At 45.1% G+C, this 16,471-nt stretch overlaps 1 protein-coding gene across 1 annotated transcript in view; it reads right to left on the bottom strand.

Annotated features, from left to right (window-relative positions):
* NFASC (neurofascin) overlaps positions 1–16,471 on the bottom strand; it is a 172,393-nt gene that overhangs the window by 79,850 nt on the left and 76,072 nt on the right. The window contains exons 6-9 of the mRNA XM_067531697.1: positions 9,191–9,375; positions 2,764–2,869; positions 2,076–2,272; positions 1,103–1,225 (exon numbers count right to left, since the gene is read on the bottom strand). Of these exons, the coding sequence (XP_067387798.1) occupies positions 1,103–1,225; positions 2,076–2,272; positions 2,764–2,869; positions 9,191–9,284 (520 nt within the window). The 5' untranslated portion in view covers positions 9,285–9,375. The remainder of the gene's footprint in view (positions 1–1,102; positions 1,226–2,075; positions 2,273–2,763; positions 2,870–9,190; positions 9,376–16,471) is intronic.

The raw sequence follows: 16,471 nt of genomic DNA, 5'->3' as shown, positions 1-16,471 counted from the left end.
ACTGGTTTATCTTCTGGGAAAGCAGCCGGAGGAGGCAGCAAATGCTTAACTGAGGCAGGGTCATCGAAGTCCAACAAGAGCTGATGAGTTCAAACCCGTTCTTGACCCGGGCATGAAACACTCTATGAAGAAAACAAAATACGGCTCTGTGGAGGCTGCCGGGCCCCTCACGGACTTGAGACTCACACAGCCCCCCTGGCCTGCTGGAAGGGACTCTCTTGGATTACAAGAGCTCGCTGGTTTCGAAAGGAATTCATGGGAGGGATTTTCAAGAGCTGGGTCCACATGCGAGCAAGGCACTCCTCATCATTGTACAAGGTGATTTGCCCCATAGCTTTCAAGCTGCTGCCATCACCAGGCCTAGTTGGAGCAGATGCTCACATTTTTGGCCAACTCTCAGGCCCCTTACTCCATCCAGCAGCACACTCCAGCCCCCACACTCCTTCCTCCAGCTTCAACAGCCACCCCCAGAGCAACAGCGCCCCATCCGACCCTAGTAGCACTACACCCCTACAATGTCAGATTTTTAAGGCCAGAAGAAGCACTGGGATCCTCTAGTCAGACCTCCTGCATAATACGGGCCATGGGACTTCCCTGCTTCAAGTCCAATTGAACTAGAACAGATCTTTTAGTAAAAGCATCCAATCCCCCACCACCTTCGGCAAGTGGTTCCAATGCTTAATTACTCGCTGTTAAAAACGTGCACCTTATTTCTAGTCTCAATTTATCTAGCTTCCACTCCCAGCCAATCCCTCCCCCACCCATTCCATTCCCATCTTTTTAAAACCTGTGAACTACAAAGTGGCCAAAAACTCATACCATCACCTAAACCCTACAATTCCTGCAAGGAGAGGATTGTAGGATGTGGTGGGCTGTGACGTGATTTCCCACCATTTTGTGGGTCACAGAACAAAAACAAAAACAAAAAACATGAGGCTGAGAACCCTTGACCTCTGCCAGAAAGCATCAACTCCACTTCTGCTGTAAGTAGAACAGGGAAAAAACAAAAGTTGACGTTCTGTGTTCAAATACGTATCACGATTGGTCAGAAGATTTGAACGGTCCAGGGAGCCCTGGCCATCTGACCACTGTCCCAACTTACAGCTGCTCATCCAGAAGATAACAGGAGGAGGCAGCCCAGGGGGTGGGCTGCATCTTAAAGTCAGCGGGGCACCTTCATCAATCTCCACGAGGTCTAAATGTTCCTTCGGCCACAAGGGAGATCCTGCAATCAAAAGAAGATGTGAGAGACACAGCGGACATGGAGCTGAAGGGAATATATTGGGAGAGATTCGGTTTTTAAATCATATCGCCCTCTCAGAGGACCTGGCCTGGTTTCAATGGAAAGGCCCTGATGCAATTTTATTTTTACATACATAGGTTTCTTGCAAGGTTCACGTGTTCTGGCTCCATATTTCAGCCTCTGAAAACTACTTCTATCAGAGCATCTCTAAGTGTTGTACAAACCCTGTTCATGAATTAAGCTTCACGACAACTCCCTCCTGTAAAGTGTCGTCACCCCTATAGGACAGATAGGGAAACCGAGGCACACAGGAGCAAAGCGACTCAGGCATGGTTGCACAGCAGGTTAGCGGTACAGAAGGGAAGAGAACCCAGCTCTCTGGACTCCCAGCTCTGCTTTCTAGCCACTGGATTATGTGGCCTGCTCCAGCAGCTGAGATTGCTATCCACTGTGACTGATTACAAACCAATGTGTCTCTGATGCACCCTGGCATACTGGAGGTTCAAAAGGATACGGTAATCGCAGTTGGGTGGTTGGACACAGGGGTGAGAAGGACAGGAAGAGAGACCTACCAGCCAATGCAGGTAATGGGTATTTTATTACCGCTCTACATCTCTAGTCTGTTTGTAAGGCTGAATTAAATAAATGAAACATACACATGCTGCAAGTGAAGCAAGCTGGGGCATTTGGGTGGCCAATATTTCCCTCCCATTTTCTGCAAACCTGACATCCTGCAAACCCATGACATCCCAAACCAGAGCCATTCAGCTGCCCAAGGCTATAGACTGCCTGGCACAGTCCTGAGACGGGGTGACAAGACCACATGACTCACTGGAAACCTGCAGGAGGATTTTGCTGGAGAGCGCCGTCCCGTACTCGTTTCGAGCAGAGCATTGGTATTCCCCCTCATAGTCCTCCGGCCTCCCACCGCCACGGAAGTCGATGACCAGCGTCCCCGACCTGCGCTGCATTGACACCTTCGGATCCTTGGCCACGTTGAAGAACTTTCCATTCCGTGTCCATGAAAAGCTGCCAATGTTGTACATGCATGTGTTACGTAACCATGTGCTACGGCCACACAGGAAGCGCCTTATCAGCTACGATGCAGTTACATTTAACACATGATCCATTTACTGGCCTATCTAAGAAGAAATCCTGACATGGAATTGGTTGCTCTTCCATACAGTCTGCCAGGGCCAAGCGCTCATTGAGTGCCAGGCTCTCACCCCATGCGCATTTCCACATGAAATCGATTTGGGTATTTATATGGCCCTCACTTCCATAGCGTCTAAATTCCAGGGCTAAGTGCTGTACTGTGGAAGGAAAGGGGCCAAATTCTCTGCTGGTACAAACTAGCCCGGCTCACTGACTGCAGTGGAGCTGGGCCAATTTACACGTGAGGTACCCAGAAAGACTCTCTGGTGTTCAGCTCAAGAACATCTCTAGATCATATTCCTGTCTTTGCTGCATCTCAAAAACAGCAGAATCTCGAGGTCATAAGAACTTTAAAATGTACTTACGTAGGGACAGGATTCCCTTTGCCTTCACATTCAATGAATATGTTATCCCTTGGGTCTACAATATAGTCCTTCACAGACTGCTTTGTGATCGTAGGGGGCTGAGGCACTGCAAAGGACACAGAGAAAAAAAAACAGTGAGGAGGGGGTAAGGCTTAGGAAGACTAAAGACTATACTAATGCCCAGTTTAGGGTCAGATTCTGAGCCATCACTCTGTATTTAACACCATATAGCTCCAGGGACTTCAAGGGATTTATCCCTGCTTTGCAGCAGAATAACTGGGGATCAGAACCTGACATCCGAACCCTAGTCTCTTACCCCCAGAACTGGTAATGGCTTAAAGAGGAGATACTTGTTCATTACTAATTTGGTGAATGAAATTGATCTGACATGCATGTCTTATTTAGCAGGGTCAGCAAAGCAAATGCAGTTCTCTTCTGAAATAGATTTTTAGCAATAATTCTCCACCGTGTTAGTGTTTGTGTTGCAATATTAAACTTTTGCTGGGGCACGGAGCTGAGCTATGCAGTCAGCTCTGAGCTACTCAATGAGACAGGAGTATTTCCCTTGTTGCCCTTACAGCAGATATGTGCTCCACATGTTCTATGCACACACAGTAATTTCAAGGAGATATTGTGTAAACCAGGAGCACAGGCCTTGGGGCCGTTTTCAAATTCAAAGGCACCAACTGCCCACTGCTGAAGGGGAAAGCTACGTTAGGAAGTCAGTGGGAAGGCAGGGAATTAGGTTGGAAGCAGAAAAACGGTGCTAGGAGGATAGTGAGAAGATGAGAAAATCTCACTGCAAGAGAAAATTGTAAAGGAGTCTGTCTACACCACCATTAACAAAAAGAAAACCACACCAACCAACAACAGAGAGCCTCCCTGAAGATTTGAGAACCGCTGCCTGGGAAGAAGGTAGGCTGTGTCTATGGCCCGTATTTCCAGCTCTGACCTACACTGTAGACACGCTCACCCGAAAGAGCCATTAGAAGCATCTGCAATTTACAGCATCAGGTTCCAGTCATTTACTGGCCCGGATTTAAAATTAGGAGCCAGACACTAATCTAGTGTCAATCCAGAGTCACTCCATTAGAGTCAATGGATTTATGTCGGCATAATGGAGATCAAACTTTTGTCCTAGGAGGGGGCCCTTTTAGAGGCAGCACTGGGTTAGGATTGGTCAACCATTTGCAGATGTCTCAGCCAGCGGGCCAATATACAGATGATGCAGTGGATCAATCAGACCAGTCTGAGGAGGCAGGACAGCGGCCAGATTCCCTGCCTCCAAAGAATGGCTCATTCCCTTCAAATCAATCTTCCTACTGCATCCTTCTCCAATGCAGATTCTGCATCAGTGGAGTCAGCTTTTCCCTGCCTTGCCATCACAAGCCATTCAGAGATTGCTCATGCTGCAGCTCCATGGATTTCACGCCAAGCAATGCCCACTGGTGGGTCTATTTCAGAATTGAAGAGGGGGGCTCATATACAAAAAACAAGGTAATGGTAGGACTTACATTCGCTCTGAATATTTGCTGTTAGTTCCGAAGTGTAAGCATTATAAAAAAAGAAACAAAGAAGGTTAATTGAAAAAAAAATCCAGCACATTTTACACACAACATAGCTATCATAGGGACTACAAATATGTCAATATCCAAACACGGTCATTTTAGAGTAAACCAGGCAAATACCTTCTAACCCACTTAACCTGCGAAAAATCCCTCTATCAGAAACAGGATTCTCTCATATTCACAATGAGGATGACGTGTCCCAGGCCACTTTCCCCCAACCTGCCTTTTATAAACTGTGTGTGTGAGTTTAGTGCTTTTGAATGGTGACAACCTGGCAGATCTGGAGACTGATGAGCTTTGGTTACCCATGGGATCAGTACAGAATTGGCCCTGCCAGAGCAAATGTCTCATCCCCCTGCCACCAATATGCCCTTTCCCTGAGTTGGATGGACTGCCTTTAAGGATAAGAAAGTAGTTCAGTCTCTTGGGCAAATTCTGTCCTTGGCCTCAGCTGCTGTGTCTGCCAACAAAGCGGTGGTGGTTGGCACAGAGATACTTTTCCTCTAGCAACTAGACTGAAAACCAATGACCGCACATCACGCGGGACACTGAGCAGCCATCGGACAGGGATAGCTTTTCACCACTCAACAGGTCTGGACCCGAACTGGTGGCCAATTCAAAAGCCAGTTAGTGAGCCCCTTATGCCAGCCAATAAGGGGGCTACTGCAGGGGTTAATAAGTATTGATTTGGCTTTCTAAATAAAAGCCGAAAGCAACCCAGGCACCTGTAAAATACCATACCTGAGCTAGGGATCTTACAGCACATTAACTTCCAAGGGAGACATCGTGGCTAATGAACCTGCCCTCCCTGCAGCCCTGTGTCAGGGTCTATTTCCAGAGCTGAACCATGAGAGGCCTATTAAGCTCTTCATTTATCTGTTTAAATAGATACTTACGGCTGGCTCTCTGCCAAGACATGAGGAATCACCAGGGTGAAGGGGGACAAGGAGGCAGTTACATAGCCTACGTCCTTCTCCTGGTTGTAAGAGCTAAACCACTAGAAGCTTTTCCCATGTAAAGAGAAAGCTGAACACAGCAAGTGGGGCACAAATTGCTGGAGAACCAACCAAGCATGTGAAAGATACAGCTTCCAAGCTGTAGGAAATGAGTTCTAGCACAATGGTCCATGGACAACTTCCTTTCCTCCCCAGGGTGCATCGCTGGTGTGCTGAGATGTGACACTTGCACTGTCCTCACATCAGAGCATGAAGCTCCAAAACTTTGGGGGAGTAGGAGAATCCCAGCTCCACATTCCGCAATGTCTCCATGAGACTTTGGGCTCAGTAAGCAAGACTCAACAGAAGAAAGGGGCAGAAGAGTCTAGGAAAGCTTTTGTTTAGTAAAAAACGGAAGACAAATAACCGTATCCAAACTAATCAAAATTACTCAATAGCAGGGAGACTTCTCCCTCAGCTATTAAGTGTTTTTAGATACGTTTGTACAGCACCTAGCACAATGAAGCACTGATCCCAGACATGCCTTTGGGACTACTGTAACACAAGGCAAGAACCACAGAGTTAATTTTAGAGGGTCCTAGTTAGGCTTTTATGGAGATTTGCTGATTTATGTGGATTTTTAACAGTCTTGGTTTAGTTGCTTATTGAAAGCAATGTAACTTGTTATATTTCTTTACAAATTGTATTAAAAGCAGTAAAAAATAAAAGACCTTGTTAAGGCTAAACTATTATACATTTTGTGAAGTTAACTAAGGGTTAAACAGTTGTTGTATTAACGTGAGAAGGTTTAGAGTCCATTTAAAAGAGAGAGACGACTTATTCCAATATATGCTACGTCTTGTCCAACAAACAAACAAACAAACAACATGGACTAGAACGCAAAAGCAAAATTGGGTTAAGTAGTAACTGGCCACATTACACTTAACTAGGCAAAATGACTCCTTCCTGCATACAAGGCACAAGCAACAGCAGCAGGAAGCTCTTTTGAAATCCATTTGGTTGTGTGTGGCTGTGCTGCTTCTACTTCCGTTTCAGGGGGCTCACAGTTCTGGAAGAGCTCTAAGTTCTTAAAGTAGGGACTGAAAAGCAACACAATCATCTGTGTGCGCCAAGTTCCAGGGGGGTAGCCATGTTAGTCTGTTTTTAGCAAAACAGCGAGAGTTCTGGGACACCTTAAAGACTAACAAATTTATTTGGGCATAAGCTTTCGTGGGCAGAAACCCACTTCGTCAGATGCCTGTGTGCACGCAAAATACATTCTCATTGCTGGGAACAGCAAAGCACAGTGCGCGTGTTAAAACAACACCAATGTCACCTAAACCGAGTTTCTCATCCCAGAAGTAGCCAGAGCAGGGACTTGAGTGTGGGTCCCTGGTCCCATGCTAATACCCTAATCGCCAGGCTATGGAAGGCAACAAGGGAAGTGTGTGCCTGTCCATCTCTCTTTTGCTCTCAAACCTTCCCCATCAAAATTTCGTCAAAACCGATACCTTTAGATCAAGCAGCCTATGTCACCACCAAGCAGTTCAAACCAAAACATCCATGACCTGTGTGAAAGTTTGGATCTCTCATTCTCAAACATTCATGAAGAGCATGCCTCACTCCCATCACTGGCTCTTCATCCATTTAAAGATCCCATTAAAAACTGCCCTCTCTAGTTTTAAAAGTCACTGTGAATTCACTCCAAGCCTTCCTCGCACACCTTGGCTCTTTTTTATCCTGTCCAGTCTCTCTCCACATCTAGGCTCTGTTTCAGCAACAGACTTAAGCACGTGACTAACTTTAAGCATGCCAACAATCCCACAGAAGTCAAGGTTATTCCTGTGCTTCAAGACAGACACATGCTGAAGCACCTTGCTGAATGAGGGCCCTGCATCCACTCACCTACCCAGTTGGTGAGAGAGCTGCATTGACAGCTGCAGCTCCTGCCTCGTGGAGCCATCCTACATCTTTCCGCTTCTTTACAAAACTTCATGTAAAAGCACCTCAATCATCTCCTGCCCACAGCTTTTCATTTCCCCCTCCCTTGATCATGTAAGCCAGGAAAGCATTTGAGAGTATAACTTGTATGACCAGAGCGTCTAAGGCTGACCAATATTACACTGTAAAGGGTAAAACCTCTCTTATCAGGAAGTGCCATGCTACCGTAGCCTCAAGTTAAGCCTCAATGATAAGGTACTCTTCTACAGCACCATTCATAAAAGGATTCCCATGTGCTTCAAAGTCACAATCAATTCTGTGAGGTGGGGGGTGATTAACAACAACGCCCTCATTTACAGTGGGGGAAACTGAGGCACAGAGAGGCTAAGTAACTGACCCAAGTGGCAGAGCCTGGAATAGAATTTATGAGCCAATGACACCTTTGCTATGCTCTAACCACTAGACAACACCATGGTTAGAATATGAAAAAACAAGGTCATACATTTTCTAAACACTGGTGTTAGACAGCTTAACAAAATGGTTCATCAGCAATTTTATTACCCTGCATTTCCCCCCATATTTATCCTCCTGAATAGAATATAAAATTTGTCTAATAATTAACCCAAAATTGCCTGATGGAGGGGGGATAAAAATTGCAGAGTTCTATATACAATCTTCCCGATAACCCAGTTTCCTCCTCCTGCTGGGACCAGGCCTATCTACTTCTCAATGACAGTGTCTGCCTGGGAGGACCGCTAATGAGATTCTCTTCTCCATGAAGGAGCACCCTGTACACAGTCTCCATGGTAATTGTCCATATCATACATCTTTAGAGTCTCTCAATTATCAGTGGCATGTCAGCTAGTGCCTTCACACAGCAGCAACCGGTAGGATGGAAGTGCTCTTATCTTTAAGTAAAACCCATTAGGGTGGATCCATGTTTCTGCTGGCGATGAAGGGTAATTACAGTGAATAAAAGCACATAAGAACGGCAGGAGAGGATCCGTGTATCTTGGAGGAGTTCAAACATCTATCAGTGCCAAAACAAATATGACAGGGTTTTCCTCAGTCGAGTACAACATAAGCATCTTCCATTAAGTGGGAATGAAGAGGAGGAAACTCTCCTCTCCCCTGGTTTTCTTCTCAGCTCCAGCATACTTCCTCCCTGACTGTCAAAATGAGCCCCCACTCCTCTTATATTGCACTATGGAGAGAAGCGTGTTAGCTATCCTGCAAATTTCTGCAGACATCTGCACCTTCCCCGAGCCAGAAGGAGAGAGTTAGCCCCTCCTTGCTCACCCATGAGCAGTGTCAATACATCCTGTTAAGCTCCACGCCCAAGGCCGTCAGTCCTGTGGGAATTATAGAAAACAGCACTTGCGGCACAAAGATCTTCCCGTGTGCAGTCACTGCAGGACTGGGACCCAAGCTGGCGTCCGGTCCTCCCCTAAACAAGTGCTCCAACAGCTCCAAAATCAAAATGGCTTAGCTAAGCGTCCCAAACAGGAGATAAATGCTGGCACCGGAACAGGGCTTTAAGATGCTGACTTTGCGGGGAGGGCTCACCTTGACTCCTGTTCTTCCCTCTTTGCAACTCCTCTCCAGCCCGTTCAACAGCAAAAGCTATCAGAGTTCTCATGTGACAGGTTCCAGGAAAATGCCAGGAATCCTGCGCTGCTGCATTTGATACAATGGAGCCAGCTAATATTTATCATGCCCTTACTTCTTTACCAAGAAAAGCTTAGCTCTGAGGGCGCATCTCGTTTCCATCCTTTAGCCAACCTTCCAGTCAAATTGATTAAAGCACAAAGAGGTCAAGCGACTTGCCCAAGGTCACAAGGTGAATGAGTGGCTCAGCCCGGATTGGAAAACCCAGGGTCCCTCTGGCTCCTGAGTTCTACACTCCACCATTAAACCACATGGCTCTCCAGCCATCTGAATGGAGATTTTTAGAGAAAGTTGAAAATAAATCTATAAACTTACGATCCAGGGGAACTTCAATGGCTCTGATGATGTGATGAAAGTACAGAGCACACACTACTCCTGTGTAGGTTAGGAGGTACTTTTTCATTACCATTTTGAATGTCTGGATAGTATTTTGCTTCCACTGTCCTTCAATATGGCAAGCTGACCTCTTGCCACAGTAGCTGGGCTTCTCGGATTCTCAACTGCAAAATAAACACAAGCCACAAATTCATGAGCTGTTTATAGAACTCTCTCTGGTCCACATTTCCTTATTTTTTGGGCTGAGGAGAGAAGCCATTTTCAGTCTGTAATTGTTGGTACCAGCGTAGCTCAGAGAGACTCCAAATCAAGGATCTGAGTCCCATTACGCTAGGCACTATACATACACACAGTAAGAGAGCCTTTGCCCCAAACAGCGTACATTCTTAGTATTCGAGTGCTCCAGAGTCCTCTTGTATCTTCACTGACTCCTAGTCATTTGATGACACAATCAGAATGCTCAAAGATTTATATGAACTGAAGATTTAGAACCTTATCTACCAAAGTGATTTACATCAACAGTCACTACTTCATCTGCACAACACCCATCGCCCCATGAGCTAGGTTAGTAACATCTTCCCCACTTTGCAGATGGGGAAAGCGGGCACAGAGGAAGACAAGAAACCTGTCTGAAGCCACACCATGAATCAGTGTCAGAGGCAGGATTAGAACTCCCCAAATCCTGGCTTCCTGGCCTGTTCTCCATCAGGTCATACTGCTCCCCTATCCTGCAGCAGAATCCCCCTTTAGTAGGAGTCACCTAGTTTGCTATAAGAATTGCCTGAGCTAGAGATATGAAAACAAAGATTTAAGACCTGGAGTACCTTTTTAAAAAAAGGCATCATTGATCAAATTCTGCTCTCCATTGCCTGGATACCCATCTGGAGTAGTTCAACTAAAGCATCCTCTCTGTACTCAACCAAAGGGATTTCCCAAAGAGGCACCAAAAGCAGACTCTGATCCTGCCGTCGGATCCATATTGACTAACCCCTTATGCAGGATCAGGGCCTTACAGCACCTTAATGGAGTCAGTCAGAAATATGGAGGACAGATTTTCAAGTGCTCTGCACCTGTGACTTCAAATCTGCCCCAAACAACTCTGCAGCCAGCAGCTCCTGTTGCAACATAGCTAAATGATTCATACTGAACTCTTGAAAACATGGCCCTGAGTATCAGATGAAGGGTTACTGGGGGCTATGTCCACTATACTTACAATTTAAAGCCCAACCAATGATCAACATCCAAAGTAAAAATTCCAAATGCTGCAAGGAAATCTTTCTGCTTGTACTCAATTACTCTGTTGAGAAGGCTAGAAGCAGGTGAAGAGCAGCAAATAATCTCTACAAACCCTGAGGGATTAGATACGAAACTTAGGTTTACTATTTTCACAATCCCACTCATCATTTTGTATACAAATATTCATCCTAACTCAACTCTGATCAGGAATAACATGAAGAAATTGGATATCCATTTCAGGATGGCGGCAGGAACATCATGCTGTGCCTACTGATTAAGTTACTCAGAACTAATGAATAAAGAAGAGTGAAAACAACAATTTTGTGGAACAAAAGCAATAGGATGTTTTGGGGGGTTTTTTGCAAAAAACTACCTGTATAATAATACAAAAGATGCTTAAAAAACTCACTCACTAACCAACCACATTAAATAAAATAACAATGTTTATTTGTGACTATAAAAGTAGTGCTACTTTCACTGAGGAAAGCTATGCTGCGAATGGTTCAAAGAGCTAATGAAATCCCATACAATGTATTTCGGCAGAGCTGACAGCCAGTAACAATTATTCTTCTACCATTATATTGTGTGAACACCATACAGTATATTACAAGGGAACAGGAATATTTTGTCATTTATGGATCAAGGAAAGCTGAGCTCAGCTGTAGCTTCTCTTTGTCAGGAAGCTTTCTGCTTTTTACTCAATTTTCCAGCTCGACTGGCTGAGGTACTGAAGGTCAAGAGACTTTCCTGGGGTCATGCAGTGAGTTAATGTCTTAGCTGGGAGCCTTCTGGCTCCTACTCCTTTGTTCTAAACACTAGACCACATGGCCCTCTTCTAATGATACTTTTGACACACAGATGAGTTTTACTCATGAGATAAATCCTGTCCTCCCTAACACTCTTATTAATGAAGTCAATAGGCCCAGTTCTGCCTTCCGATCTGCAAGCAGAGCTCCCATTAACTCCAGTGTCAGCTGTAGTGGAAGACAGAACTGGCCCTACTGGTGCTGACAAGTATCAAGAGTAAGGCCCTGATCTTACTCCCACTAAAGATAATGGAAAAAATTCCCTTAAATGGGAACTAGATCAGATTTCAAAATGGAAAAATTCACCCATGTGCAGACGGGCAACAGAGGCCTGTGCACCAGTCCTATTTTGAGGGTTTAAAAGCAGTACTTAGACATGGCGTTGAACCTCCGCGTGGGTAGAATGGCACACAAACAGATGACATGAAATAGCATTGAGGAGAGTCTTGCACCTATGCAGCTCCTACACACCAGAGGAGCCCTGCACATATTCAGCTCACGGGAACCTTTCCAATGGTTTTTTAAGCAAGCAGATTTTAAAACCTGCTCTAATTAGGGCTACTGCAGTTCAGAATTATTTCTACAGCCACTCCTGAAACTGGGAGACTTCAGGTTAGTGCTTTCTAGGGCATGACATCAGGAACATTTTAGGAATCCACTGAAACTCCCTATAGAAACTAGCGGAAATTTTGCCTGAGCACTAAGGTTTGCGCCTTCCACAAATTCCCCCCTCCCACTCCAGTCACACCTAAGAATCATACTGAAGTCATTTAGGCTGCCCTGATATAGATGATGGCAGAATTTGGCTCTGCAGGTTAAAGATCAGAACACTGGGCATTTAGTTGTGTTTCATCTTCCCATACATAAGTGTCTTTTGAGGCACGCAGGTACATCTGCGAGACACAACCATACACTGTCACGTCAACAAATCCAATATCCTATGGCATTTTCACAATGGGGAACATTTCACCAACCCTAGGGTTTGTTTTTTTTTGTTGTTTTTTTAAAAGCCAGTAATGTGGATTAAAAGACAACGCAAAGGAGGATAAGAAAGCCCTGTTAAAGGGATAATTTAACTCATCGGAGATTGCATCATATCTGAGTTATGACTGTGTCTTGAATAGTGTTATAAATATTGGGCATCAGTGGAAGCCATCTAGACAGCTGTCTTGGAGCTAATACCCAACATTAAGACACGGCGGAATATCCCAAGACCTATTTCTATGGGATATTTCCTCTTTCTTTGCACAAATGAGAGAGTGGTGCAAGGTTAGGTCATTTGGCAGGCAGGGAAAACCCAGATTCATGGACGATTAATCAGTTGCTGCAGCTCTGAACGCTGCTTGGGCTTCAGCTGTCCCTGAATGCCGTTAAAAGCCAAAGTCCATTAGCAGAGCCCTGCAAATCTGCAGATATCTGCCGCATATCCTCAGGTACTGCATCCGCGGATGATTTTTGCAGATCGCGGATTGGAAGCAGATATGAATTTTGTATACGCACAGGGCTCTATCCATCAGGGGAAAAAAGGGAGCAATGCCTGGGGTTTAATCCACAGACTAGTCTCCCCTGGGAAATGGGGGAGGCTTAGTCCTTGGGTGAACTGAAAGCCAAACGGCACTGTCCTGGAGAACGCAAGGGAACAATGGGGCAACAGAGATGATAGCCTCCGTTTCTGTAGTTCTAGATAGGCTAACTGCCTTGGGGAAAAGCATCCTACAAAGGAAGAAGTCCTTGGGTGAACTGAAAGCCAAACGGCACTGTCCTGGAGAACGCACCGCAGGGAACAATACAGCCACAGGCAACAGAGATGATAGCCTCCGTTTCTGTAGTTCTAGATACCATGGCTAACTGCCTGTGGGGAAAAGCATCCTACAAAGGAAGAATATTCATGAGCTATGATTAAGTTCACTGCCTAACTTCCTGTACAGGGCAGTACATGTGGGAAAACCCAACTGAAAAAATATACACTAGTAAACAGGAGCAACCACGCAGGATCTTTCCATTCCCCTCATACTACTGGAATCTGCTGTGTTACATCACCCTTGGTATTACCAGATACCAAGATACTAGCCCTCCTCCTTCCAACATAGCATGGGATTATTTGGCTCCAGATAGCTACCACCATTGTCTCAAATGAAAGCTTTCAAATGTAGAGCATTAATGGGACTGCATAATAGCCACCTGTGAAATTCACCGGTTCAGAGATCTCACCACTGTCATGGCTTCGATAAAGGTGTTAAGAACGTAACTGCCAGACCATATAAGAACCAATGTCCATCTAGGCCTACTCTCCAACAATCACCAGCACCTCAGAGGCATAAGAAAGGCAGTGATGGGATACCCTGCCCCCCATACTAGATCTCCTCCTAAACTCTAATAAAGATCATCAGAAACCCCTAAGCATGAGGTTGAACACGTCTCCCAAACTTTGTTAGCATTAACTACTACAGAGCTCACAATGAATGAAAATCTGAGATCTCCCAAAGGTCCCCCAGCAAAATCAAAGGGGGGGGGGGGGGGGGGAATCAGTCCCACATGTATCATAGTTTTTTTAGCTTCCATCATGGGAACAGCAAAATATATAGCAGTTCTAGACAGATGCACGGGTAGAATTTTTTTAGCTTACAAAGAGTAACCATCTCCACCGCCACCCCAGCACACATTTTAGGGTATCTTTAGCCATCAAAGAACTAGAACCCATGAAAGCCCAATGTAACAAAAGCCCTGGCAGGACTAGCAACGTGCAGGTCTGGTGCCATCTGCACAGGCTTGAATTTCACCCTCAGAGCAAATAAAAGGTCGTGGATTGGCCCCCATTGCTATGTAGGTATCTACCAAGTCCAGTTGTTTATGAAGCAGAGAAAGTCCAAGCGGATCAATAGGATCATCTCGCAAAAGATTAAATACTTAGGATTTCAAACCCACTTAAGGGAGAGAGGAGACTGATAGTCACTGGGATTCAGGGACAGTTGGGTACTTAAATCCCTTAAGAGCCTCAAAATCCCAGCCTCAAGAAAAATGCTTCATTTTCCAAGTAGGAAAAGCAGACTGGGCCCAATCCATCCCTGGTGTAACTCCACCGATATCAATGGTGATACATCAGCTGTATGTATGGCCCATTAAGTGTTGCATATACTCTCACCTTCTGGCAACAAACACTGAACTTGGACTCGGGAACACTGGATTCTATTTCCAGCTCTGCTACTGGCTTGCTAGGTGACCTTCAGTATGTCACTTCCCCCTCCCTGTGCCTCAGTCTCCCCACCTACACAATGGGGATATGATACTGGCCTCCTTCATAAAGTGCTTTGAGATCCACCAATCGGAAGCACTAGGTAAGAGCCAGGGATAACTATTAAATATTAAATCTTGTGGATTTGTTAGGTTGGTACTGCAGCAGATGCACTGAAGATCTGAATGCCCCAATCCTGCAAACTGCTCTCCTTGGGTTCAAAACCCACAACTACGCAGGGCCCCACTGACTGTAGTGGGTCTCTGCATGGGTGCAGGAGGCCACATGGGCAGATCTAGTTGCAGGATTGTCACCTAAATTTTCAGCACATAGTCACCGCATATCCAGGCATCTAACACTTATAAAGGCAAATACAGACCCCAGTATTCCTCTCTCCCACACTCCTCCATCTCCAATATTGCCAGTTTGCCCAATTTTTTCACAAGCCGCCCCATATTTGGTGGTTGTTTTAAAGCCTCAGCTCTGGGAGTCCTGTGATCATAAGAACCTCTGCTTTCATTTAAAAAGAATTGCTAGTCTTTGTGCTTGCAAAGCAAAGCTTGAGAAATAGTAGGACCACAGGCTCAGAAACCAGAAGGGAAAAAACCCCCCACAAATTATTATTTAGATCCCATGATTTTTAAGACAGGCTCATGATTTCGGGGAGCTGGATTTAGGATTTTTGAATATTTGGGGCTGGCACTACTGCAACCCTCGGGCCAATGCTCTGATTCCGTGATGAGCTTTGCAACCCTGTTCTCAGCTCTGCCTACACCAAAAAGGCTCCTCTGCGTCCCAATTCCACCAGTCAGGTTATAGATTGCTAAAGGTTTTTTATTATGTTCTGTTTTTTAGCTTTGATCTTTTTAGCTCATTCTCACAGTATTCTGATCTAGCTCTCGCAATACAAACGGTCGAAATAAAGAATAATTTGTGGGACTGGGTCAAAAATTACAGCATTACAGGACTTCCATGGTACACTGAAGCCACATGAGATTGGATGTAGTTTTACAAATTATTTCTTCAGCCTTTTTATATAAAAGGGACTGGTTTTTAATAGGAGTACTTTTGGTGTGTACCCTCTGTTATTGACAACGGCATATTCCGGTGATTACATCCATTTCAGCAATCGCTCACGTGAATCAACTGTTTTATATCTTTAGGTTATTCAATGTAAACAATTTAAAGTTAATCAACCAAAAGTAGACCCAAATATTCAAGAATACTATAGGATTTATTTAGCACTAAATTATATTCTTATTTGAATATGTGAGACTTTATTGTCTCAAAATGCTTTCCAGAGTCCCCATCATCCGCCAATGAAATGCAGTCAAACAAGAACAAAGGGGTTGGATTGAGCAATAGATTGATTCTCTTTAACCCATGGAGACAATGAATCTTGATTGGGGTCAGATCCCCAGGAGAATCCCAGGACCAGAACAGTAGACGTTCTGAATGTCATGCATATGCATTAGGAGTGTTGGAACATCCGCTGTTATCCCTTACCTCCCAACATCATTCTACCCATGCATCTGTCCAGAACTGCCATATAATGTGCTGTTCCCATGATGGGTCCCAAGTAAGGATGACTGTGCGGAGTCAGAGCAGTAAGGTACAGCAAAAGTTACTGCACGTCTGGATCGAGTGGCATGGGGAGAACTGCGTGGAGTGAGGCTGCATAGCACTGCCAGAGCTATTAATCAAACACTTCCAGGAACACTAACAAACAAGAAAACGCCACCAAAATTACAAGACCTACATTAAAGCCATGATCCCTCAGAGCCCCATTGTTATCTCAGGCATGTGGGCGTGACTCACCGTGCATCTCAAAACATCTGCTGCCGTGCTTGTGCGTGTGGGTGGATTGTTCAGGACACACAGTGCAGCGTGCCTACGGCTGCATGTCAGAGCAGAACACAACCCACACTGTCACAGCCTTTCCTCTCACTGGGACAGAAAGCGTGGAGAGAATTTCACTAATGCAAA

Source organism: Emydura macquarii, unplaced genomic scaffold (assembly GCF_026122565.2).
Source record: "Emydura macquarii macquarii isolate MOO-44397 ecotype Brisbane River unplaced genomic scaffold, CSIRO-AGI_Emac_v2 contig_3220, whole genome shotgun sequence".
Taxonomy (NCBI): domain Eukaryota; kingdom Metazoa; phylum Chordata; order Testudines; family Chelidae; genus Emydura; species Emydura macquarii.
Note: the sequence above shows the minus strand (reverse complement) of the source record. Positions and strands in the feature narration are given on the sequence as shown.